The sequence below is a fragment of the Macrosteles quadrilineatus genome, unplaced genomic scaffold (genome assembly GCF_028750875.1).
Source record: "Macrosteles quadrilineatus isolate MER2022 unplaced genomic scaffold, UCM_ALF_1.0 Scaffold_4__1_contigs__length_99947679, whole genome shotgun sequence".
NCBI lineage: Eukaryota > Metazoa > Arthropoda > Insecta > Hemiptera > Cicadellidae > Macrosteles > Macrosteles quadrilineatus.
This window is the reverse complement of record NW_026542597.1, coordinates 22,864,410-22,891,600: the sequence shown is the minus strand read 5'-3', so window position 1 is coordinate 22,891,600 and position 27,191 is coordinate 22,864,410. Positions and strand designations below refer to the sequence as shown.

At 35.5% G+C, this 27,191-nt stretch overlaps 1 protein-coding gene across 4 annotated transcripts in view; it reads right to left on the bottom strand.

Annotated features, from left to right (window-relative positions):
- Window positions 1-27,191, bottom strand: part of LOC128991392 (eukaryotic translation initiation factor 4 gamma 1-like) — a 106,822-nt gene that overhangs the window by 27,450 nt on the left and 52,181 nt on the right. For all 4 annotated transcript variants that reach the window (XM_054414215.1, XM_054414219.1, XM_054414218.1 and 1 more), the window contains 2 exons: window positions 25,060-25,349; window positions 23,741-24,464 (listed from right to left, as the gene is read on the bottom strand). In XM_054414215.1, coding sequence (XP_054270190.1) covers window positions 23,741-24,464; window positions 25,060-25,349 — 1,014 coding nt within the window. The remainder of the gene's footprint in view (window positions 1-23,740; window positions 24,465-25,059; window positions 25,350-27,191) is intronic.

The window sequence follows — 27,191 nt, the reverse complement described above, 5'->3', positions numbered from 1 at the left end:
TATTCATAAGTATTAGGTAACTAAAAAACGTCGTCCATATTTTTGCGTGGTTGATTGTCACATCCTACACAACAATTATGTTGCTATATTGCTTACTATGTATCTCTATGGCATAGTATTATACAAATGTGCACCACACTAATCATTTCTAAATATAAAAGCAGATTTGTTAAAATTCTGATCAGAAATAAAGTTAAGTTTTGGAAAATTACATTGTTAGTGAAGAAGGCAAATTCAGTACAGTAGCAGCCGTTCTTATGCATCTGCATACACGATGTGGTGAATGTGGTTAACATAGTTTAGGTTGAACTATAAATGCATGCATTACTTTTACGTTAAAGAACCAGTGCGTGTAATATTTTTACAGGGGTAGGTAATATAATAGCGTAGGGTTGTTGACACCCGATTTCCGGCATGGAGGGAAGTATCTTGGAATTAGTCATTAGAATGCTGCGTCACCCTTACATTTCGGCATATTTAGGATTTCGCATAAGTTTTGCTTAAACATTCAAAGCGTGAAGGCCATGGAAGATTGTGCGGAGTTGGTTTTTAGTAATAAGGGCAAAGAGTCCTTTGATGTTTAATAACTTTAAATTCAATTTGCAATCGGTGTTAGTGTGTGGAAGAAAGAAGTGGTTTTGCGAAAGGAAAAGGCGTGGCGGCTGTAAAGCGAAATTCTTCACCTAGAGTAAAATCTTATAATTATTTATCTTTATCTATAAACCTAATTGATCAAGATAAGTGTGAAACGTTAGTTAGCAAATTAATTTATAGCTATTGAAGACTTCATTTAAATTATTATTTTGGTTTCAACTGTATCAGTATGTTTTAGAACTGACATTTGTCATATGAGCAAAAAACCGTAATCCTTAATAAGAGACATTCTCATCTAAAAAGTAAAATGTTGTTTGTTATGTGATAAATAATACATTATTTATCCTAGTAAGATAGTAAAAATCGGCTAGTCAACGGCTCGGACAAATTCATACAGTTTAAAATTTATTTTCATCATACTGTCCAGAAAATTGACATTTTTAGTACTCTAAATCGTCCGCAAAACCATCGTTTTCGGATAACTTCAAAAATAGGGAACAGAAAAAAACCTATGATAAACTTTCCAGTTTGCTAACCTCAAAATGTGTATGGTGCATAATAAATTGTATTAGTACATTATGAAAAGGCTACTAATCACACGATATTTTAATTTTATTAAATTATAAATCCTGATATAAATAAATTCTGATCCATATTTGATATTATAATAGAAACCTTCAAAACAGTTTTAATGAATGTTTGTTATTTTTTCTTTTTCATTACAATTATGTGATGAAATCACACTTTTATAATTATTTGCAAATCTAAACGAATTAGGCTTTCCAATGACCCATTAACAAAACTCGGTTGCTTAAGCTTTTTTGAAGAAAACTTTTAAATGGTGCGGAAATCGATCAAAGTGTAAGGTAATATTCTGAAAGAGGACTGTATTTAATGCGTGGTTATGATTTAGTGCCCTGTTGGTAAACTGCTTATATTTGACATAACTGTTATATTATATGATGAGCTACAGATGCCTGACATAATTTCAGTAGTTAGGCTAAAGCATATCAATTTTATGTAAAATCAATATAAACTGTTTTTTGCTAGGCATACATCAACTGTCCTAAAATGGTGACGAAATTTGTTCATTTCAAGTTATTTGTATGTTTTTACAAGGGGAGAGGGGTGGGCAAATTAGTCTAAACTACTTTTTTAACACATTTAATACACGTGTAAAACTTAAAACCTGTGTTAAACAAACTTTTGTCTTTGGTACTCGTTATGCGTTCTCTTGTTCTTAACAAGCATTTTAAATCTGTTTACCATACTAGCAAAGGTCTGAGTAGCTATATTGAATTTTTGATTGTGATAAAAACTAGAATTAGAATAAGAGTTTCTATAAGCTGCGCTTTTGTTGCTATGTTGGTTTTGCGTATTTAGAGTTTCGCAAGGATAGAGTTATTTGTAATCTGTTAAGTATCAGTTAAGTAATTAGTTAAGTATGTCACACAGTTATTGTTTTTATTCCATTATTAATTCAAATTAAAATTGTAAAAAATGATTACATGGTTCTTTATGTCACCATAGTATTATTACGTGTAGTTATTAACATTTCCCAACACGTAACATTTAAAAATTTGCATTTCTTCTTTTCTGCTATTATTTTCGTTTTAACTTTTGAGTTTGACTTTTTGGTAGAAAAATCACTTTTGGGCCACCACGAAACCAAACTGTACAGATGTGATTGTGTAGATTTGTACAAATATACAACTCCCATGGCCAATTTTGATATAATTTAGACACAAAGAAAATATCTTTTTAACTTCCTTTTAATAATATTGAAGAAGAACAGTAGTTCTTATTCATTTAAAGACATGCTGGGTTTGATAATAAACTTATCTGAGTTAATATAAACCCACACATTCATTCATATGCATATAATTAGGTAGCATTAAAATCTCCGTCGATAATTATTTCGAGGTGATTCTCACGTCCTACAGAAAATAATGCTGTAGCTATATAGACTACTAGGTATCACTTATGGCCTATTTGTGTTGAAATGTCCACATTGGCTATTTCTAAATTAATATAAAAGCAGATTTTTTAAATCAGTTATCAAGTTGAGCATCGAAATGTATTACCAACTGTTCTAATATATCAGCATTGACGATTTGGCAATTGAGGTTAATATTGTTTGGGTTAAAGTCTTATACATTACTGTACTTTTTTTGAAGACCCAGCACCATCCGGGCATGTAATATTATTACAGAACATAATAGGGCTCACAGCTGATTTCTGGCTTGGGGTGAGGTAGTTTGGAATTAGTCATTAGGATTCTACGTACCCTAACATTCGGGATGTCGCGGTAGTTATGAATTTTAGATATTATTTTAATGCATGGCACCTGCCTTCTCCAATTACTTTAAGATTATTTAGACTGGGTGCACAAGAAAAAAGATTAGAAGTTGTTGATAAGTGCAATCCCGTTCATTCCTACTTAGCCTACTAAAAATGTAAAAATCATGCAATTGCTGTATAATGGGAGTTAATGTTTTTGGCGTATTACGTCAAGTATACGCTGTTAAAGTGAATTAAAAAAATGTTAGTCTTTTTGTAGAGAAATGTATATGCATGACATCAAGTTTTAATAACACCTTTTACTGGAATTAGAGGAGAGCCTGCAACTGTTTAGGGCTCTGGGGGTTATAAGTACCATAATAAAACATCATGCACGGTGTTTATGAAACTTATATTTGTATATAACTTTTTAATACAGTTATGGTGGAACTCACTATAGCCTACTATTTAAAAATTATGTTTAAACGTTTTACACGTACGAATACGAATAGTATTCTAGCAACAAACATGATTTTAAGATATTTTCAAAGTGATCAGTCCGATGATCCTGGTGGTTAATTCTTCCTTAGTTCCCTTCAGTAATCGTCCGTCACACATTAATAACCAATTTTGTTGAATAAATGAGTAGATTTAATACAAATTTGGCCTCTGAGAACATACAATCGAAAAAGTTTAACTGTTTAGGGGTTAGGTTTTACCGTGCTACCTACGATAATAGCTTATCCCGAGTTATTATTTGCTTTAAATTAATTATTGCATTTGTATGAGTAAACAACTACAGTACACTAACGATAACCAGACAGTAGAATAAAAAAAACAGCAGTAGAGTTCAAAGGTCTATTTCTAACCTTTATAGCACGGTGGATTCAGATCGGATCGACGAATTTGCTTGCGACGCACAAATAACAGGGAGCTTAAATTTCCCGTTCTCCCTGTGAGCTGCCACCCTGACATGACAGCAGTCGTGGCTTACGGCCCCAGGATTAAAACCTTTTCGACCCTCCACTAATTGTCGTGGCTTTCGTTCCCCAGCTTATAGCCATAAACATTCGTGGCTTTCGAGACGCAGCCGTTGGGTCGACCTTTCGTCATACGATAAGCATCGCCCTTTCAGAACAAAAGATACGACCGACATAGAATTCATCATTTGTTGGAAGTTTCCGACCCGTACGATAGAAAATGTGTTCACTGTGTGGACTTTTTCCAAAATATAAATAATATAAATATATGGTCGATGACTCTTACGAACGGATATGGTTCAATTCCAGCTTTCAGAAGTTTGGTACTACTCGTTTGAACTAAATAGCAAAATAAAAGCGATCAAATTAAAACTATGCAAGTTGCACGACTGAATTAAAAGTGTCCTTACTCGAATGCTCATTGCTGGAACCGTGCCTCCAAAAGGAAGTGGTGGCGCGATAGCCGCCTCCTGCCTGGCCACTAGTGGCCAGAGCCATGGCGACGTTGCCATATCGTCCTATCTACTCTAGGTAAACGATAAATTCTCATATATTTTTCGTCAATCATTATACAAATGACAAACAACCAGAACTAAATGAGTATAGTCATGATCTCCTTACGTTTTAAAATTTTACATTTCAAAAATTCGCGAAATTTTTGCCGTACACTGTATATAATACTGTACATATACTGTATGCAGCTGTAGGCGGAAGTGTCAGGTGGCAACAGCTGTTTCTATTTCCGTGGCATCGCACGCGGCGCGGCCACCACAGCACTACCGCAGTGCATCTTGTTAGCACCCCAATCACGTCGTACATCCATTGACTCCGGGTAACGGACTGATAATCCCCAACCCCTGTACTGTTTAAACACAATACACACGATTTAATATTTCGTTCATCATACAGTCTCCAAACAGCCGATTTAGTTCTCTCAATCGTCCGCAAAATCATCGTTTGTGAGTTACTTCCAGTAGGGAACAGAAAATATAATACGGCAAATCTGTCGGTTCGCTGACCTAAAACTTTGTTTATGGCACATTTTACATGTTGTTTACTATTTGAAAGAAACACACATTATGAACACGCTGCTAATCACACGATAATTAAAGTCATGTTGGTGAAAACAGAAATGTAAACATTGATGACGACCTCCTCAATTTATGTAGTCTAATTTGGTAACGATTAGAAGGTTATGTCCACAGTATGATGGAAATATTTGTTAATCACGCCGAGGGAAAGTACCTTTTTATTACTTATCATAAATCACGATTACCAAAAAAGAGCCACATTCCCTTATAAAGATAAAATACACTATTATTCAGATCCACATGTTTTCCAAAGATTTTCCACCTTCACATCCTAAGACGCTGGCTGTAGTCTGGGACGGTTTTCACAATACTTCAGACTATGCCTAGAAGGCCGATTTTCATGTGGATAAAATCCATTGGTAATTGGTGGTCTTTGAACTCCAATCCCCAGTAATCGAAGCCCTGCGCTGACCACTAGACAAGCTAGCGACATCCATTTAGTTTAGCCACACGAAATCATTCTTCGTTACACCTTACGAAACAACTTCATTATGGAGAGTAGAATCCGATTTCATCGTTAGCTAGCTCGTGTCATCGATAAGGACCCCTTACTTCAATAACTGACAGCTGTCAATGAATAAACTGCTTTTAAGGTCCAATTCCTATCCTGCGACTTCTTCAATGCAAAGTAAATGCAACCCATTCCTATCGCGCCTACAACCGCGCGTCACGACATAGGAATTAAGACAAGCGTCTCGAGCCGTGACTAGTGCAATTGCACTTTTGACCGTCATGGAATATAAAATATTTACGTACATGGTAAAAAACAATGAACAACCTAATCCATTGCTCATGTTACGGCGAAAAGAGAGGTTTCAGATTATTCTCATTCAGAGACATCTTATTCAAGTATTGAGGGTGCTTGGGGTTGAAAACGTATGGGTGGTGACGAGCATGTTCCATCAACTTTGAACCATCTATGAAGGTACACACACCTCAAACTCCGTATGTATAAACTATAAATTCGTTACAGCTGCTCACGGAGCAGTATACACGACTCTAGACGCGCGGTTGTAGACGCGAATCACGGTCCATTATGAAATCAATTATTGTTGAAGAATTTGAGGTGATCCAACAATAATGTCCGCGCTAAGACGCGTGACGGCTAGACGCTAGAGCCTGGCCAATTATACGGTGCAGATCCACTAATGATAACGGTTCCCAATCGTTAGGAACAAGAGGTTGTCTTGTCAATTAATTTGCAAAATAACATAGCTGTCTGTCCGATCAGCCACGACCCAAGTAATTAACACTGCCTGTGTTGTATGACGTGCAGTTCACACCTGAGCACTCGGGGTGGCACTGAGCTAGAACCATTGATATCAGATCACTACGGCACATAAAATTGCAAGGGGCTCTATACTGGTTATAAAAAAATATAATTCCTTTACGGCAAACATTAGTCTCAATAAAATTTACGACCAAACAAAAAGCACAAAAATACAGTACGAAAATCTGGATATATGGACGCGAGCTCTCCTCTCGTTTCGCAGATAAGTTTGTGGTATTGTTCGATCTTTTAGAAAATATTATTTTTATTTCTAATAATAAAGAACAAAGTTAAGTGTTTGGACATAGCTCTTTGAAATCACAAGAAAACTGTAGTTCTTATAGAAGACTTAAATGAAAACTTCTATAAAATATTGAAAAGAAATTGATTATCTGGAGAATACACGTCTAATACACAGGTCGTCGACATTAAAAAGGCTAATATACTCAGACGAAAAAGTAGGTCTGTATCGCGACCGCGACGTGGCAAAAGAGTTGTTTGCTAGACTTGATGCAATAAATAGATAAGAAACATTTCTTTTCTGGTTTCCTTGTGCAAGGTGTTTTAAATATTGACCTCAGAGTATACATGTTCAACAATTCCATTTACTTTATTTGCATTCAAATGATGTTAAAGACGAGGCACACATTTCCTTTGCATTCTTCGAATGAGCTTGAAGACAAAATCAGTACTTCTAAGATGAATTTTGTCAACGGTACAGTATTTGATCAGCAATTTAATAATTGATATACGTCAACTTATTTTTTAACGCAGAGCAGTATGCATTGTTATTGGTGCGTTGGTACAACGAATCTGGAAAATTATACAGGATTTCAAACGCTTGCCATCATGTGCATAAAATAACCTCCATAAAAAAGTTTTAAATACTCACTAGCCATTTGATATCCAAGAACCCATAACAGGAGGACTTTGAATTTAGCGAACAACGTGACAACTATGTACAAAGGGTTGGTGTCGGGTGCAGCTAACACCGGTGAAGGCTCCATGACTCTAGCAGTACCTAACACCTACTGGCGATAACTCAGCTGTGCGACGTGACAAGTGTACCACGTGACGTCATTGTGACGCGGGTAACGTCATTCTGTGTGAACAGCTGTTAACTGTCACTGATGCACAACATATGGCTAGTTAATGTATGCTAGAGGAACAGCATAATTATCCTTCTATACAAAGTTGGTGTGTGGCAACGTCGCACCGGCCGGTCTATTTCCGAGGTAACAACATTAATAACACTAGTGTAGAGGAGGCGGCGAAGGTAATATTTATCACTAGAGGGATGGTAGTTAATCAAGAAAATGCACAATCCTCAAATCCCATAACGTCTCAGCTCTAGATCAGATGACTAGAAGCGTCCATGACGACCTCAACCGCCCAAGCCTACGGTGCAAAATCCTCAAACGACCTTGGAAGTCGTGCCCGGCAACGAGACGACTGCGATAGTCGAGCGACAAGTGAAACCCCCAACCTGATCAGAGGCGGCATTGCTAATGGATTATGCAACTCGAACGGCACAAAAATGAAAGGGTAATGTTAAATATGCTAGCAGCCTTGAATGGTAGGGAGTGGCTGCGAGAAAATATTGACTGACCGTAGGCCAACTACCGAGTTGAAAAGAGTCTACGGAACAGAAAAAATATCAGCTTAGTGAGTTAGGTGCCGAGGGCTGAAAAACTCTTTTTGACGACGGCTGAAATCGTAGGCGTTTAAAATTACGATAAATAAAAGGCACAGGGCACAGATATAGTTGACCTTTCCAGCTTAATCGGATAAAGTTAGGCTACTGCGACATCAGGCTAACTTCACGCAATTTCTTCTCCGCCGTGTTAAATTGTGCATTTTCCACTCACTCTTCCGTTTACGCCCGACGACCTTCGCCCATTCTTCGCCGTACAAGGGGGCGGTACAAAGACAGGGGTGGGGGAGCAGGGGAGTGCTAGACCTAGATACTGAGTGAAAGCCGATCCAAGCGGTTTGTGTGTCAAGGGTGCAGAGCAGACACACGGGTACCGCGAATTCCGCCTCACACCTGGCACGAGCCCACGTCTGCCAACCGCGGAGAAATTATCCAACGACTTACGTAACCGTAACCACCAGTGTCGGGGTAAAATAAACGTCACCAAATATCAGGGTTGCTGTTATCACTCCGGTGACGTAGGTATCTAAACATTCTAAACGACATTAATATTAGGCATTCTGTTAGATTATCGAAGCGAACGATATTTCATCAATCTGTATGTACATGTGAACTTGCTAATTGCATTGCTGAACCTAAAATAGTTATATGAAATTCCACAAGGCCTTACAGATCAATTTTCTTTAGATCGATCACAATTTGTGTATGTAAAAAGTGAAATCTGTAAATTAAACAGGAATACGGTATTGCAAAGCATCAGAAATGGTTAACAGAAATGTTATTCCACCCTGCATTGCCAGTACGGTGAACCAGCTCGTCTGATGACCGTACGGACGCCCGTACGCCCCACTGCACGAGGGAAGCAGTTTGGTGTCAAGGCTGTGTATATGAATGACAAGGTGATCCATTATTCCAAATAGGCTGAAAACGGCGGCGACGTAGGCTGTCTTGTGTTTTGAGCATAACGGATGACACGTGGGGACAAAAAACATAACTTTGGAGTACGGTACAATACAATAGGCATAATGGTACAAGTAGGTAGTTAAACCGAGTATGCACTACATAAACTGGTTGAAATGTGTTGTGTTGTGAACACGTTATACACGATGGAATTGTAAACTGCAATAGTCTTTATCTGCTCTTTCGGCATCGGCGTCCAGTATCGGAATGAACGTTATATAATCGACGCACAATTTTGCCACGTATATACAATTTATCAGCGTAAAATGAACAAAACAACTACTGAATTATTTTTAAGTTAAACTTTGGTGTTAGTGAGATTATGGTGTTCGAAAGATATTATCGCGGATATTTGTCGTTGTTGTTGTTTGGTTTAAAAGGTAGCTATTTGTTTTTTACTGATTGTACTGCGTATACTGTGTGTTCCCAGCGTATTGTTTTCTGATTTTAGCTTCGACTGGGGTTGGTCCTAATCTTGTTACGCTTGACTTGTATTACCCGAGGACGGGTACTAGATCGTAAACTTTGACCTTTACTATCGTGATGGAACATGGTCCGCAATAATCCTTAGGCCAAATGAATTATTCAGTTGTTTTAGGTAAAATTGTGCAGCGTAACTCACTGACAAAGCAACTCATCGACGCTTGATTTCGCGGTAAACAAATTATCAACTAAGCACATTGTTTCGTCTTAGCACGGTCCCTACTGATTACACCACAGCTAAAAATACTGCACAAAGTAACCAAATGTTCGGCCTTAGACAAGAATTTAAAGAAATTCTCTAATCTCGTAGACAAAACAAGTCAACACGTCGTTATGGCCAGGTGAATTACTCAATATGGATGCGAAGCCCCGCTAAGGCAATGGGATTTGACGTAAGCGGAGGTCAGGGCACGGACACGTCATTCTGCTGCGACTTTCTCCCAGCTGATCAGTGACAGTGCTGGGTCACAATTGGGGAAAATGACATAATCGTTGGTAATAGGATAATACGGTGCATCTATTGTCTACACTTCTCTACAGTGCATTGACTTTAGGGCATCAAAATCTACTGTGCTTAGCCTACAAAACGAAATCTCTGGAGATAGGTATATATAATCCCTGGGTATATATAATTGTTAATAATATGTCTTTGTAAATACAATTTCTAAATCTTTTCAATATTACGTTACTTAAAATAAAGATAAAGCTGGCCAGCACAAAAATTTGAATAACATTTAATTTGCTGACAGCTGGTTTTACATTTATGCAAGGTTTGAGTATGAAACAATAGGGATAAATCAAAGATACGATATACAGTATTATAAAAATGCTAAAGGCAGTTTTCTTTGGTGATATTTTTTTACTTAATCAAGAAGGTATGAAGATAATTGGACAGTCTAGAATAGAAACTTAATAATTGGAATGATAGAATGGTGTTGTTAAACATAGCAACTCCAAAGTGTGACTGAATACCAGTTTCAAACATTTAATTACATCTTTGCTGTCTGAGCTTGCAGTTTTATTTGGGATTGTTGAACACATATGTACTGAAGCCAATTTAGTCGTTGTAAAATAATACATTGCTTCTGTGAAGAATATTAAATGGTCATAGAGTTTATCTGAATCTATGAGTCATAAGTCCTAGACTTAATCTGACACGGAATCATATGATTAATAATAGTTGTGAAATGAAAAATGTTATCTTTAATATGTTAAAAATTCCAAAGTGTGACTGAATACCAGTTTCAAACATTTAATTACATCTTTGCTGTCTGAGCTTGCAGTTTTATTTGGGATTGTTGAACACATATGTACTGAAGCCAATTTAGTCGTTGTAAAATAATACATTGCTTCTGTGAAGAATATTAAATGGTCATAGAGTTTATCTGAATCTATGAGTCATAAGTCCTAGACTTAATCTGACACGGAATCATATGATTAATAATAGTTGTGAAATGAAAAATGTTATCTTTAATATGTTAAAAATTTTACATTGATTTATAGTTTTCTTATTTTTAAGGTTTCGTAAACGGCAGGAGCCGTGTATTTCCCTTTTTCCCCCTAGAGAAGATTACCTTCAGTTTGAAAAGGGTTTCAAACCGGAAAAATATCTAAAAACATCCACTTGATCAGACTCTACTTTAAAATTACCATTAAATAGGCCCTAACTAAAAATATGTTGTTTTAAAAGCTGAATTAGGCCTACAGTTAACAAAAAGTTAAAAAAATATGTGTTTATGCCTATCTAAGTTTTATAGTCTCTCGAAGTTACAAGCTACAAGTTAAGGTGGATCTAACACACGTTTTTTTTACAATTTGACAAAAACTGAATAATTAACAGAATCAATACTCAGGTTGAAAATAATTCCAACCAAAGTTGTTCAGAACCACTTTTTAAGTGCTGTGTAAATAAATATGAAAAGTTGAGGCAAACTCAGGGCAAGGACACTGCAATTCAAATTTCAACAAATAAAAAATCATTTACATTATTCAAACAAGATGACTAAACACGTATTTTGAAACAATATCCAGTAATGTAAACCCTGGCATCAGATACAATGTGACACTTTTTTAAACACACAAATTTAAAAACAATAATAACACAAGTAACTGTTCAGGCTGTGTATCACAGATTACTGTATTAAATTAAGTGGGATCACATTAGAGACATTTAAAATTCTGGTTAGCTTTTCACATACTAGTACAGGTAATCATGAAGGCCTAGGTTTATATTATATTGTATTGGTAATTAAAAAGAATTTCGCTGCAACACGAGTTTGAAATTTTGAGAAATTCCCCTTTCAACAGGTCTACTAGTTAAGAGCCAAGAAACAAGAACCATACGAGCTAGTGTGGATAAAATGTAGTTTTATCAAACTATTACGTAATCAAAAACCTCAAATATTGTTATTCATAGTTAGTTATTAACTTACCTTTTTTGTTATGGCCCATTATGAAACTAAAATTATTACTAAGAAAGTGGAAACTGAGGTCAACAGTCGAAGTATGTTCGATGCAGAGGTCACTGTTGTGAAATCTTTATGTGATGACTATGCACTATGCACATGACCGAGTCCAGGTCTCCTCAATGTGTGAGGACATTCTATATCGCTCCTAACATACTAAATTCAATTTACTTCAACTAAAATCAATTTCTCAGTATAAGCAAAACGTATTAGATAACTAGCTTCCAACATAAAAAAAACTACTTAAACCATATTTTTCACAGTCCCTACTTCTACAACACTTTCAAAAACAAATAATTAAGTTACTCTCTAATCCAAATAACTTAGTTCCACGAAAATTCCTGTTCAAGGACACACGATTATTTTATGTCACTCACTTTTTCACTGGTAAATAAGGAACTAGTTTCCGAAACTTCACTGTTTATACGCACTTGGTAAATGTGGTGTCTCGCTAATTTTCAAAGTTTAACACTGGAACTGAAACTTGAACGTGTTGCGACCACGTGTTTGGGGGTCAGAACTACAAAATGTCCGCCGCGCCGAGCCACCCGGCTCAACTTCCCAGACTCGAACACCCGACGTTCATTTCCTTCAAATGACCTTCGGCTGTCTTCGTCCAACTCCGGAGCAGTTCGGGCCCGCCTGGCGCCCATGTGACCGACGACAGGGCTGCCAACCGTCCACTCGTCCTCGTCCAGTGATGCAACGCCGTTTGCAACAAAAATTCCTACCAACTCCTTATTTGTAGTACTTCACACGCACACTCGGCCTTTGGTCGACCAAGATAGTTTTTAAAGTAAATATAACGTATTGTCTTTCATCATAACAATAGTAATTGCTAGATTTAAAATCTCAAATCAGACACTAATTAAATAAGACAAGGAATTTACTGAAGGTGCATGCATCACTACATGTACAAATAATGTTATTGTTATGCAGCAAAACCTCACTAACTTGACAATTTGTCGACCCAGAAGTTCTTTAGTATGGGGATTGTTGAGTTATCCAGAACATTGCAAGTTTAAGTGTTTTAATAAAATGAGTAGGCCTACATAACAGACTCATTTTTACAAAGAAATTTATTACTTACATGAGTATTATTTAACAACCTTCAAAGAAACGTCGAACATTCAAAAATTAAAACTTGAAAAGTCGATGAACACACAAGTGAGACAAAGGCTAGCTAAGGCTAGACCTGTCAGCTGTTAACTGAGTGAGGGTTTACTGTAATAAAAGACTTCTCTTGTTCTTTGTTCTTCTCTTGTAAAAACGCCTGTCTTGTTCTTTTCCTTCTATCCTTTGTAGAAAATTGAATAGCTCAGATAAAATAACAATGCTAGTCGACGATCAGCGGTTGAAGTATAAGTTCCTTGCAACTTCTAACCCTTCCTCTGGCCAACACTATTTACAATGTTATAAGTTAACCAGTTTCTAAATTCCAAGGCAATGACATCATAATCTGCAAACTAATACAGCTGGTAAACGACCTACCAACGTTAATATTATTCAGGTTGTCCATTAATTTCTACTTCGAAACTCAACTGATATTTTGTTGACTCAATTTCTAACTACACAACACTCACTCACAAAAAATCCATAATATTGAGTATACAGACCATACTCATGTATAATGTGCCCTTGTGTATTAATTGAAATTAATGCAGTGTTTTTTCACATAAAAATAAAAGCATTAGACTAATAACTTATTTTATAGACTTAAGTAAATTTATTGGAACTCATTTTTTGGGTCTTTTTAATGGGGAATCAACGATAAATTTAAATATCTGTGCACCATTGTTAGAGTATGGAATATTGGTTGAGCTACAATACATATGTTTTGCAATTAAAGGTAGGTAGTGTTAAGTTTGAACTGACAGAATAAAAATATGGGAACAACTGGGAGCTACAAACCGTTTTACAGAGATATTCCTGTCAACAAATTAACTGGGAGCAAATTGACTTCAACGATTCTAGAGAGGTAGGTAATATTAACAACCAAAACAATTCTGGCCCAATGCACGTTTCTCCTTTAAAACTTAATTTTTATGACCAAACCTGTGTTAGTTTGTAATCTTTGGCGTTTCATTGATTTTTGTTTATTAATTTAACCAAAGTACCTACACGGATTAAGCTTAAATGTTGTACAAATTGAGCGACAAAAGGCATAACATAAGCCTTTACTGGAACTTAATGAAAAATTTGTTTGTATCTCTATCAGAAACAAGAGTATAGACACTAAGCTTGAGTTATTGTAGCTTAGGAGAATGTGAAGGTCAAAACAGTACTATTGAGTCATTATTGAGGTGCAATACCCTTCTGCCTAGGGTGCAACATTCAAGTTGATTTTTTTTATTTGGGAATTTATAAAAAACAATATTCAGTAGTTGGTGTATATCTCTTGGTGCACTTATAAAAAGTAGGCATGAAGACATATTCATATGTTACATTTGTACAGTAAATTTAATAATTGAATTAGTGAGCAATTCATTACTAAAATATCCCTAACTGGCCAAAACCAACAAATAGCCTATGGAGGGGATTCATTTAATGTAAGTATTTAAGGGATCAGACATTTTTGTAAGATTTCCTACTGCAAACCCCACTGAAGCTGGCCCAGATGTTTGTCTTGTATAATTGTATGACTTTAACCGGTGTTGGTGGTGTTTCAGTTTATATCTTAGTATCAAAGGACCACATTCCCGATAATAAACCAGATAGACTAAATTCAAACATCCAACAACGAGACAACAGAGCAAACCCATCAGAGAACATATTGTTGAACTGAATATATCCTGTCATCATTAACATAAGGTCAATGTCTTCACTTGGATCATTCAATGCAAATGGCATCAACAAGCAATAAGCTATGTGTGGATGCAACGGCTGCTAACCTACTTAAAACAGTAACATTGGCAGATGGCAAACAATATCATTTCAGTCATCCAGTGGGTTCAATTTATTTTGAAAACTTCAATGTATGTGCTTCACAAGGCAAACAGCTACATGACATTGTTTTTATCACTCTGGAAGAAAGTAGCTATTTTTAATAACAGCCTAGCTGATATTAAGGAAAATGATTGTTTCCCATGTCTAGTTTAGAGCAAGGGATTACTCTCAATCAATTCCCTATTTGCCAACTATGTGCATTGGCGTTTCATTATCACTTCATTTTATGATCAGCTGTTTTAAACAATCATGTATTAAAACGTGTCAGGGTTTTTTAAATTCAAGATTATGAATCAATCATTTGACAGAATTTCATGATTTTTGTGTTGAAAGAAAGATAATTTTGTGAACTATGGAATGTTGAAGCCAAACAGCTGTAAACACTCATTATATGTGATACAAATTCAGCATTTGGGCAGAGATGGCATATATAGTGTTGACTTATTTAAACTACATAAATGTTTCATTGATACGCTAATTTATCCGATAAGAGGATTTCAGTATATTTAAATATAGCCTACATTATGAAAGACTAGATGTTCCAATTTATTTGTTTTTAATATTAAAAAGTAACAGCTGGTTACCATATAAAAATGTTCTATAATACTATGAGGTTAGTTTATTTACTCTGATTTTGTCATTGATTATGTGAAATAAGTAAAGGACTGTTTACAACGGCATTGCCTGGCGTCTTACTACGTTTACAGAATACGTCGCTGACGCAGCTACACGGGCGTCGTAGCTGCCGCTGCATAGCTCACATCACCGAGTATACGCATGTGCACTAGCGTGTTGCAGGGAAGCCCAGAGAGGAGTACACGCGCCACTGGAATTTTTGGTGGGGACATTTTTCTGCTAGCTGTCATAATGAATGTACAATTTTGTATAAGCAGCCCAAAAAAGTGTTTCTAAGTAGTTCACTATCAACACCAACAACATTTTGCTTTTCCCAATCAGACAATCCGGTGTCGAATATTAACTGCTACATATGTTTTGGCGGTTCTTTATCTCCACTTTTGTCAGGCTTACAAAGGACCCACTTCTGGAGGTGTAGTCAGAATACGTTACACAAATTTAACACAAAAACGATTACATATAGGCTTTTTAATTCACGGGTGCACATTGGAAGTAGCCTGAATCAGGTTACAATGGACCTTACCAACGGGTCTCTGGATTGTAGTCTCTGTTATCAACAGCTGATATTTGACTAATTGTAGTGACCTGGAGGAGAGTGTTTAACCCTCCAAGTGTTAAGCGTCGCGTAATCGACGCACAAACATCGTTTACGGCAAAGGCTCTGGGACTGACTGAATCAGATTGAACTGGATCGAGATTGGTATCGTTGTTTTCGGCATATTCTGAGCTTTCTCCTGATTTCTGTTTCTATTTCATATTTTATATTATATATTTTATTTTATTTTATATTATATTTTATATTCTACGCATTTTATTTTAGTTCCAAAAATATTGTAGCAGACAGCTGACGTGCGTATTTCTTATCAAATTGGTTAACCTCGCACCGATGACTGATGTGTTTTATTACGTTTATCATTGTTTTAGTGTTAAAAATCACAAGTAGTGATATACGTGGTGCATTATAAGAAGATTTAAGTGATTTTGAGGGGCTGGTTTATGATCCTGAAGAAGTAGGTAGTGATATTGAAGTAAATTATCAACCAGATTCCTAGCTATGGTTAGGCTATGCATTCTTAGCTAAACGCTATGTACCGAAATCTGTTTTTTGCCCATAACTTATTTATTTGCAAACCTACTTCTTCATATTATTATATTTTTGGAATCCTCTTAAAATTCTGAACAAAGTGGCTATTTTAAAATATTTGTAGACCCATGAATTATAACAATTTATTGAGCGCAAACATACATTTTTTTCATTTATTTTATAATTTTTGAGAAATGTTAACCCCACAAAAATTGTTGAACAATTTTTTTGTAATGTTTTATATGTTACATTGAAGCCCATAATTTTCCAAACAAAATGATATATAAAACAGTAAATTGCCAAGTAAATTCGCAGGGGAAATGTGTAGAGGGCAGCATAAAATGGGGGGGGGGGAACTGCGCCTCAGGCTTGGGGGGGGGGATGGGCACCTCTGGCGTGTCATCGTAATATGATCTAAACAATGTCATTCAATGTCATTCATAAATCCGGTATTAAACAGTTCTTTCATAGTTATTACCAAATATATGATGATATTATAGGTATGATGATAAAATAAAAATGTTGTATGAAATGTATTATATAAACATGTTTTGCTATTTCCACTGTCATAATTCATTTGAACACATTGTTGTCAAAATGGATAAATAACAATTATTTGTTTGCTTTTGGTGCTAGTTTGTTTATTAGAACTTCTTTTTTTATTAATTGGATGGATCCATTTAGATCTTTGAGTTTCTGAACATAACATGCTGAATATATGGAGTGTGGCGCTGCTGGGGTGGGGAGGGGAAAAAGCGGTGGCGGCACATCACCTACATAGTTGCCAAACGTAGCTGTGGTTTGAACAGTGCACTGGCGAAGTATTAATACACCGAATACATCTGCAGAAGTCTGGCTACACCAGTGTGAACAGGGTTTAAGATTATAAAACCATTGCTACAAATCGAGGACTTGGGGGGGGGGGTCTTATCCAGAGATAAACAGATAGATGACATAGATTAAACATACTGTTATCATCGACCTATGATACTGCAAGAAATCTTACAATCCTTTGGTAAAATATGAAACGTTTGGGGTGTGTTTCATGTGTGGTCACGTTTGGGTGTTCTGATGTATGCAAAATATCACTTTTATTTCAAACAAAATATCTTATAGTTTAAATAAAGGAATATATAAAATAACAATGTAAATAGATTCATAGACAAAATAATTAAATCCTAGAGGTCGTCCAGTGGTTGAAAACTCGACCATAAATATGTTGCAGGGTGTCCACAGAAAATTTGTCATTGATTTCCATGACTTTCCATGACTATCCATGACCATTTACCGTTGATTTCCATGACTCACGAACTTTACTCGAAAATTATAATGTAACATACACACACAAAATACTGCCTAGACACGTTATTTCACAGAAAATACTGAAATATGTATTAACAGATAACAATGGAGTAATACATTTTGTAAAAATATGGTATTCAAAATATGGAAGGAAAAAAGAATACCCAGTCTACTCCGTCCCCATAGCTGGCCAAGTTCACTCTCCACTTTATTTTTTCCTTACTACTAGTACTTTTTCCAGTCTACCCGGTTTTTCCAAAAATTAGCTTAACAAAAAAGATATAACTTAAGACAAATCAAAACATTATAACAATATTTGTATTGCAATTTGAGTTGTAATAATCAAGTTGTAACATTTTAATATACTGTACACTACTGTTGCAACAATATCCTACAAATATCAAATTAAATTATAAGATAAAGTAGGTACAGATTGTATTGAACTATTACAAACTCAAAACTCTCATCAACTAATACAAACACTGTAATAAATTGTTGTGAAGTGTTGTGAATTTATGAAAAATTCTGAAGCTACAATAGTCAGCGTTACAGCCGACTAGAGTATTAAGTCCCGTCAAATCCATCCATCATTGGGGATTTCCATGACTTTCCATGACTTTTTGCCTATTTCCATGACTTTCAATGACCAGAATTTTTTTCCATGACTTTCCCTGACTATCCCTGATTTTCCAGAATGTGGACACCCTGTGTTCAATTGGATTTTTTTCTTTCCGGATGAACCTTTTTAGCTGTAGGCTGTAGTGAGTGTGATCCATCGATGTTAGGTTATAAACTAACATCAAGCTTTCAATATTTGCATGTCAATTTTTGAGGTCAACTGGAATGTTGTCAATTAGGGTTAATGTTGTATTACTAACAAAAGAAATTTTGAAATTTCACCTGAGATCTCGTTCCAACAGTTTATCATGTGTATCCCAGTCACAACAAACTACATTATTCTATTAATATAATGATCGATATTAATTTTGCAAGAAGATTCAATATTTTAATATCTGTTCATGTTAAATTAATTATCTTGAAAGCAACCATCACTTAATTTGAAGGCAATAATTAAAAATCAATTTACTCATTTGTTGATTTGGATTTAGGAATCATGTCTCGATTTCACAGTAAATATTCTCTAATGACAAAGTGATTTTATTAAAGTAGAGTAAGTATATTGTCAAATTCCAAGAATATATTATGTCAGTTTGTTTGTTTTGATTTAACCTCAAATTTTTACACATAATGAACACATAATAGCACTAATAAGGTTCATCTTAAAAGATATTCCAACACAGCTTAACCCCTTCTAGCTAAAAAAAAACAATTGCACTGTACAGACTTCTCTATTTTTCAACCCACACTGTAAATAAAACATGTAATTTGAATTTCTAACATTTGTTTTGATTTTCTGTTTCTATTTCGTTGTTATTTATTCAACAGCATGGCAACCCATAAAGCCCATGTTAATTTTTTGTTAATTTCAAATTCATTTTTTGTGCTTATCTTTGAGCCTATTTCAATTTATAAAGGGATTCTGCATACCTACAGGAAAATAGCTTCCTAACAGTATGTGTAGATTTTTCCTACGATGCACAGGAGCTGAGAAAAAAGGTTTTAAAGAAACATGCTTGCCTATTTATATATAAATAGATAGAATGACAGCAGTGCTGAGGTTAATATATTTTCTGGCATCCACCGCTAGGAGTACCATGTAGGTTCAGTGCAGTGTAAATTGCTAGCGAGCGTTGCCATGACAAGTTGGTAGTTTGAGCCAGGGTTGCCAACTTCTAGAGAATGCTCCAGAATCCGAGGAGTAGGAGCTTGTTCTGTTATTTTTCTTTGTTTTAAAAATTTCTGAGGATTTAAAAAAGTGGGCTTTTCTGTTAAAATTACAGGACTTCAAAATCGACGATGGCAGTGAATAGAAAAAAACACTGACCACGATCTAGCGACACATCGCTAAACCTTCATTTGTCAGTCTATATTTAATTCTTTTGTCTATGATAGATTCAATGAGGGTGGGGTAGTTATAAAGGATATTAGAGCCTTCAACAGTATATTTACATCTATATATATTTAATTCCCTAAGTGAATAGGTCCCCACGAAATATCTCAAGCTAGGATAAAGGCTGCTGAGAATTTATTTTAAAGCTCTAAAAAATTCCAAGGACGGTGGGAAGGTGTGTTACAGTCATTTTCTAATGGAAGTATACTGCTGAAGTGTTTGTATAAGCTTTTTTTAAATATACCTGATTTAAATATAGCTGATGTAAACATAGCGTATTTGCTCATTTATTGATTTTATTGTTCTGTCTACAGGTTAGAATGGTAATGCAGTGTTGAAATGTATCGTTTTAGGCCTTTGGTCTGTGAAACCACAGAGTTTTCCTCTGGGTACATTTGTTTTTATACAGAAATACGTGTTATCGCCAGCCGGTAACTTTAGGAGTAACAGTACCTTGCGTGCATCTTTCTAGGAACCGATTGAACATTATTTAGATCTCACACCTCTCCCCCAAAACTCCTATTAATCAGTTGAAGCCCGAAAAGTCGCGTAGCACGGAGACCAGCTCCGTGAGTCACCAATGGTGGTGTTGTTTTTGTTTGCTATGTATTTTTTATAAATATATAAAGGAAGAGTTTTTATTTATTTCATGAACAATTTAAATTATTGTACATGGTTTTGATAAGTTTTAATATTAATATCAAGTCAAGTCAAAATTATTTATTCCATAAAATAAAAAACAATATTACAATACATTGTAAGTAAAAGGAATTATTCCCCCGAATAGACTATTGATCCGTGATCGGGGGAAGAGTTATGTAATATAATATGTATAGTGTAATATGTAATATATGTATACAAATGTTGTTTGTCTAATGTTTCAACACACGGAAAAAACTCAATGTGTCCCTGATCGTGTTGCTTATGTTTGCTATGTATTTTATAAATAGAGTTTTCATTAATTTGATTTACAATTTATTGATTATAAATGGCTTAGATTCATGTTTGTATTATTATAAGTACAAAACACAATTTTCCTCTAATTTTTCAACAGAAAAAATTCTGTGCGTCACAGATCATGTTTTAAAATCAAAGACACTGACAAAGGGTTTAAGATCTGGGGGAAGTTTCATAAACTAACCAAAAATATGCATGTCAATGCTGATGAAAAGGATGAAACCCTTACCTGTGACTAAGTCAATCGATTCGATGATTGTTTTTTTAACCATAAATATATATTTTAAAAACATAAAAAAGTGTTCAAACAACATGGTATGTTATAAACTGATTGAGAAATGTAATACTCTAACAATTAAATACTAAAAAATATGGATGAAGAATCAAATGAATACTTCAGTGTGGTCAGAACTATCATCGATGAACCCGCTGAACATTTAAATATGCCTAATCCAAACAAATAATTTAGTATGCCAAAGTGTTTTTGTACGGTGATTGGTTAAAGAGAAAATTAAAAAAATTCCCATGTTATTCTTATGGAGAATATTGTAAAATGTTGTAGCTGGCTTGTTTATAGATATATTTTGATCAAACTTGGCAGATTAATGTATTCCATACAAAGCTATTGATATTTTAATAAAAAAACACACAATATTAGCTTTCCTGTAGCAGCTAACCAAGGTACTCTTTATACATAAATGTTAATTTAATAGTATAATTGAAAATCAATCCAGGCAAATGGAAATTCGCTTAGTCGGCAGGTTTGCTGCAGCGGGGGTATTTGAGTGTTCTGTGGCCACCTTATTCATTGTTGTTAGTCTGTTTTCTTTGTCATGTTTTTCAATAACTATTTCAAGTCAATCATAAACTCCTGTTCCTTTGCAGGCTATTTTTAATTTGCTTAACAGTTTTGCCAGAAAGGAGTTAGCCTACAGCTTTAAAATTATTTGTTTTACATTTTACGTTTACAATTTAGTTAGTTTTGCAGGGTGTCTAATAATTAATCAAACTAAATTTCAGTGAATTTTCTTTGAGAAGGGGGGTATAAAGACAAAAACACACAGCCTTTGGTAACTTTAACACAATAATGTTTTTTTGCCTTAACGATTTCAACTCTCTGCCTGCTACCAAAATTACATTCGCTCTTGACGCTCTCACAGATTTTGGATTATCAATTTAATCATTGCCTGCAGTGACAAAAAACAAATCTGGGGAACTTTAATTTATCTAGGCCCAATCTTTCTCTGACTTTTGGGACCTTAAAATAAAAATCTGTCACTTTTCAGTGACTTCCATGATCCCCAAGTAAAATCAGTGACTTTTCCCTGACTTCCGTGACCAGTAGCCACCCTGTTTTATGTTTAAATTTTCAGTCTCATCTTCTTTATCTCCTATCTTTATTTTCAGAGTGTGGTGGTTAAATAAATATTTATTTTGCCAAATGGACAACATCATTTGATGGGATTTTGAAGTCAGAAGCTGTCAATGTTGCATCTGTTTGAGAATGTATAACTGTAGAAGAGGCAATTAGGTTGATCAAGGTCAGTTGTTAAAATCAAAGATTTACGTTCTCGTCAATTCCGCAGGCACATTTATACATTCATTCTGCTTTATTATGTTTTTTTATGACTTATATAGACTATGTCCCCTTTGGTGAAAATAATTTTACACCAATTAATATGTTGGCTATACAAATACGAACAATATTTGCACAATTTTTGGGGGAACTTTTATTTGGATGTTGAACTTTAGCTCTACCTACATGCACAGTACTAACAAAGTCATTTTTCTGTCAAGCATGCATCTATCAAAAATATCAGTAAGATCCATTTCAGAACCAATGCGCTACATTATTGGCAGCTAGCCATGTGGCGAGGGAAAAGGGTAATCAAAAAAGCTTACCCATTAGTGCATTAGTGATGTGTTCGTACCCAAAGACAATTCTTGGATACCACTGATTCTTTGGAATACAGTAGAGTCCAACTTTTCCATACTGACTGGGATCAAACCCTTTTCGGATAAGTGGGAGTTCTGTTGTGACCCCGGAAGATATCAACGATGACTGCAGACGATATTTTCGCTCTTGCCACTACTGTGGCAGATGTTCATGATCGTACCGAGGATTTGATTTCGCATTCAAAAAAGCTACTGCAAAGATGTATCAATATAAAAAAAAGAATTCCGCCAACATGGACAATCTTCAATTTTGCGGAAGATGACCTCTTATTACAGTGACTGCAGAAGGTCTTCTACATTTCAACTCTTAAAAATTAAACTAATAAGCAAACTGAAGTACGGAATAGTAGGACCGTTCTACAATATAGTGGAATAGCGGTACGGACAACGATGATGGTTAGGTTAAATGTTGTGGCATTGAATAGATTGCAAGCAGGCGGGGCTGACCAAGAGCAACCTATACATACATTTTCGTACCTGGGTGTTAAGTTTCTTGACTTGTGTACTTAACTTACTTTCATTAGTTATAGTTTAGATATTTAAAAAGCAATCACTTTAACTTGCATGACCAACAGTTTAAAATAATGGCTTTCACCTGAATGTGAGAATGCAATTACAGTGACATCAGACCTGCGTGATCATAGAAACATTACCACCCCTCCTGCAATGGCAATTTTTTGCTACTTCTTCGGTGGAGGGTTGCGACTGTCAAATTAGTGCCACGGCGAGGCAGATGTGTACATCTATTTACTGACTTGTATTAGAAAAAAAACGGAACATTGGAAATGAGATTGTGGCAATATCCTGGGGCAACAGTTGCAGAAATGACAACATCATGTTATCATTATGTATGTAAGCATGGAAACATCTTCATTCGACTTTGGCAGCCATGACAACTTCACAAGTGAAAAAAGAACTAACATAATGCCAAAATTGCTGGCTTAACATAAATCAAAACTAACTACATTTAGAGTAAGAACCATTACCATCACCCCTCTTTTATTTATCATAGGGATGGACGATTGAATTTCATAATTATCATAAAAAATAAATTTGAACTTGCAAACTTACCATCAACAGCAACTGTGGATTCAGGCACCGGAGTTTCTCCATTCTGATGTTGCAGAGTTTTGACAGCGGGTAGGTCATCAGAAGCTGACTGAGGCATACTAATAATCGCGACTGGCACTGTTGTAACAGGTTTAGCAGCAGCTATTGGCTCAACATGGGAAGACGAAACTTCGGCCACAGCCACCGGGCTCGGCGATGGTGACTGTTCTTTAGAAACCGACCTAACCTTCTCTCGCTTCTCCTTTGGTAACTCCTCCTTCGGAACACTAGTCCTCACAACCTTTTTGTTTTCGGGCTGGGGCTGCGGAACAACGGGTTCAGCAACCTTCTTCTTGTTGTTACCTCTCGCCGGTGACTGTACAGGAGGGGTGCTCTTGAGTGAAGGGTAATCTTTTGACCGCTGTAAATCGATCGCAGGAGAGTTTGTCTCGGCACTGACTGTGGGAACATGTTGCACGGGTGGCTCCTCCACCACTATAGGTTCACTCGGTTGCTGTTTCTGCGACCTGGGTACGAACTCTTCACTGTTCATATATAATAGAGACATAGAGTATTGTTTTTCACTGATAGGAACTGCACTAGACTGTTTATGCTCACTGTCACTGGGTGTGAGAGACTGCTCTGAAGGCGACTGAGCAGGAGTGTTCGGCTCTCCTGCTCTGGCTGCCACTCTCGCAGCAAAGTCAGCAGCCACGTTATTATCTTGTTGTGGAATGCCACTGTTCTGTAAACAAATATGATACTGTTAAACCCAAAGTCAATGTCATGTTGGAGGACTGTGGCCAATTGAAAACAGGTCTGATAATTATCTAATTTTACAACATTTTTCTTTCTCTCGTATTCTAAGACAGTAATTATAAGTACAGTATTAAACAAAACACCACTTTAGGATTACTTTGTGATCTAAAAAAATAACCCATGATTTAATTCCCTTAGTATAGAAGACCAGGTCTCTTTTTCCAATGACTGTTTTAATTATTATGTAAAAAACAGTAGAGTTGATAAGTGATGTGTTCTTCTACATTTAAATTTTGATTCCTTAAGCTATAAGTAAATTATCAAATTACTAAATCATCTTGTAAGAAAAGTATTAGGCCTAGTTAAATTACTTAAATTGATTCAGTTGAGATCAAAATCTAAGTCAGCAAACCCTTGGCTTACTATTTAATATTAACTGAAAAATTAAACCCTTCTTTTATTACTATAATTTCCAAAGCAAAGATAATTAAACGGATAATATTTCCACAATAATCCATATATAAACAATGCTCTATCCTGATTGTGCCTCTCTAGCTTGCAGCCAATAGACATGAACTAACCGGTTGTGGCGTTTCCCTGGCGCTGCTGTCGTTCGACCTAGTGGGGGTGATGTTGTTGTTATTGCTTCTGTTCTCATTGTCAGGCAACACTTCATCTCCAGACTCGGGGTTGATGATCGGGATGGCATGTGTTCGCTTCTTTGGCTCCTGCTTGGTTGGGGGAGGTGCCATGCTGGGGGCTGGCACTATGGCTGGCCTCATCATCGGCACAGAACCTTGTCCTGCGGCCTGGGGGGACGGACCACCACTAGACAGTCCGGGGAACTGAGGGGGGATGACCGCCGGATAATCTGCCACAAACACACGCAACTATTAAGAACCTACTACTATTCTGTAGTACTATACAGGGTGATTGATTTAAGTGTGCCAGCTGTTTTATTTGAAAGTTATATGTAAGAGATATAAAAAAAATTCAAACGGTAACTGCCTTGGATTTTTTATTCAAAAATTGTTGGTCAAGATGAAGAAAGAAATAATTTTAGCCGCCATTTTCCAAATATGGCTGCCAACTATGATTTTTCTTATGGAAGACCCTATATTTTATGATCTTTTTAGAAAGTAAATGTAATTTAAAAACGTTTTTATTCTTGTCTTTTTTTCCCTCTAAATCTACTCGTTTAGGAGCTACATGATGCAGAATGTACACTGCAAGTCATATTTTCTTAGTTGTATACCGGTAACAATGCAACTCCTAAATGAGTAGCTTTAGAGGAAAAATACCAAGAATAAAAACTTTTATAAATTGCATTAACTCTATAAAAAGATCATAAAATTTAGGGTCTTCCATAAGAAAAATCTAAGTTCTCGGCTATATTAGAAAAATTGCGGCTGGCTAAAATTATTTTTTCAACTTGACCAAAATTTTTTAAATAAAAAATCCAAAGCAGTTGCCATTTAACATTTGTTTATATCTCTTACAACTTTCGAATAAAACAGCTGGCACACTTATATCAATCACCCTGTATAGAAAGTACTATACGGTTAATTTCAGTTAGTTTCATTTATAGTAGTATACAGTTACTTTCTAAGGAATCAGAAAGTCTTGAACCAACACTGTGTCTTGACCATGGCAAACAGGCTTCTTACGCATTTATATATATTAACTTTTTCTACATGTGTTATGTTTCTACATGTTTTAGCGAATTTCCCTATAGGGAAGTAGCTATTACCGTAGGTGGCATGGTAAGACCTAGACCCGGGACCGATATACTTTTTCATTTTGGTGTACCTAAAGGCCAAAAACACTTTTCGTTAAAATTTTTATATATGTATATATATATAGACTTATATATATATATAGACTTATATATATATATATATATACGTCCGTGAACGCGATAACTTGAGTAATTTTTGTCCGATTTTGATTAAATTTGGTTTAAAGGTGTAAAGCGGGATAAACTTGAATGAGTTCGCTAACCAGCACGATCGGACCATGGGAACGGGGCTTTACGGGGGGTTTTATGAGGTAAAAATTGCGTTTTCTCACTTTTGACCACAAAACACAAAATTTCCCGATTTCTCTTTAAACCTTTTTAAAGAGCTTAAAAAAACAAATAATTTAGTATGTAAAAGTATTTTTGTTCGATTATTAGTAACGGAGAAAATTTAAAAAATTGTAAATTTAAAATTCCCATGTTATTCTTATGGACAATATTGTCAAATGTTGTAGTTTGCTTGTTTATGGATATATTTTGATCAAACTTGGCAAATTTATTTATTTTGTACTAAGCTATCAATATTTTACTCAAAAACACACTTTATTAGTTTCCTTGTAGCAGAAAACCTAGGTAGTAGAACCCCTCATATACGGCCACCACGGGACCAAGCCCCTGGCCGGATAACGATTTGGCCGGATAAACCAACCTACTATGAAAATTACAATTCATAATCAATATATGCAATCAAAAGTATCATTTAATTCTGTTCTGGGATCATTTTTAGAAAAATAAACATGTTTGTAAAAAGGAAAAAAATATTTGTAGGTTAAAGTCATTACTGTAAGTAATGAATGTACAAATATTATGATTCCAGGTAACAAAATATATGGAGGTAAAAATGACAATAAATTGTACTTAAAGATCATTAGGACTTAAATGGTACTTGCACATTTCTACTCAACATTCTTAACC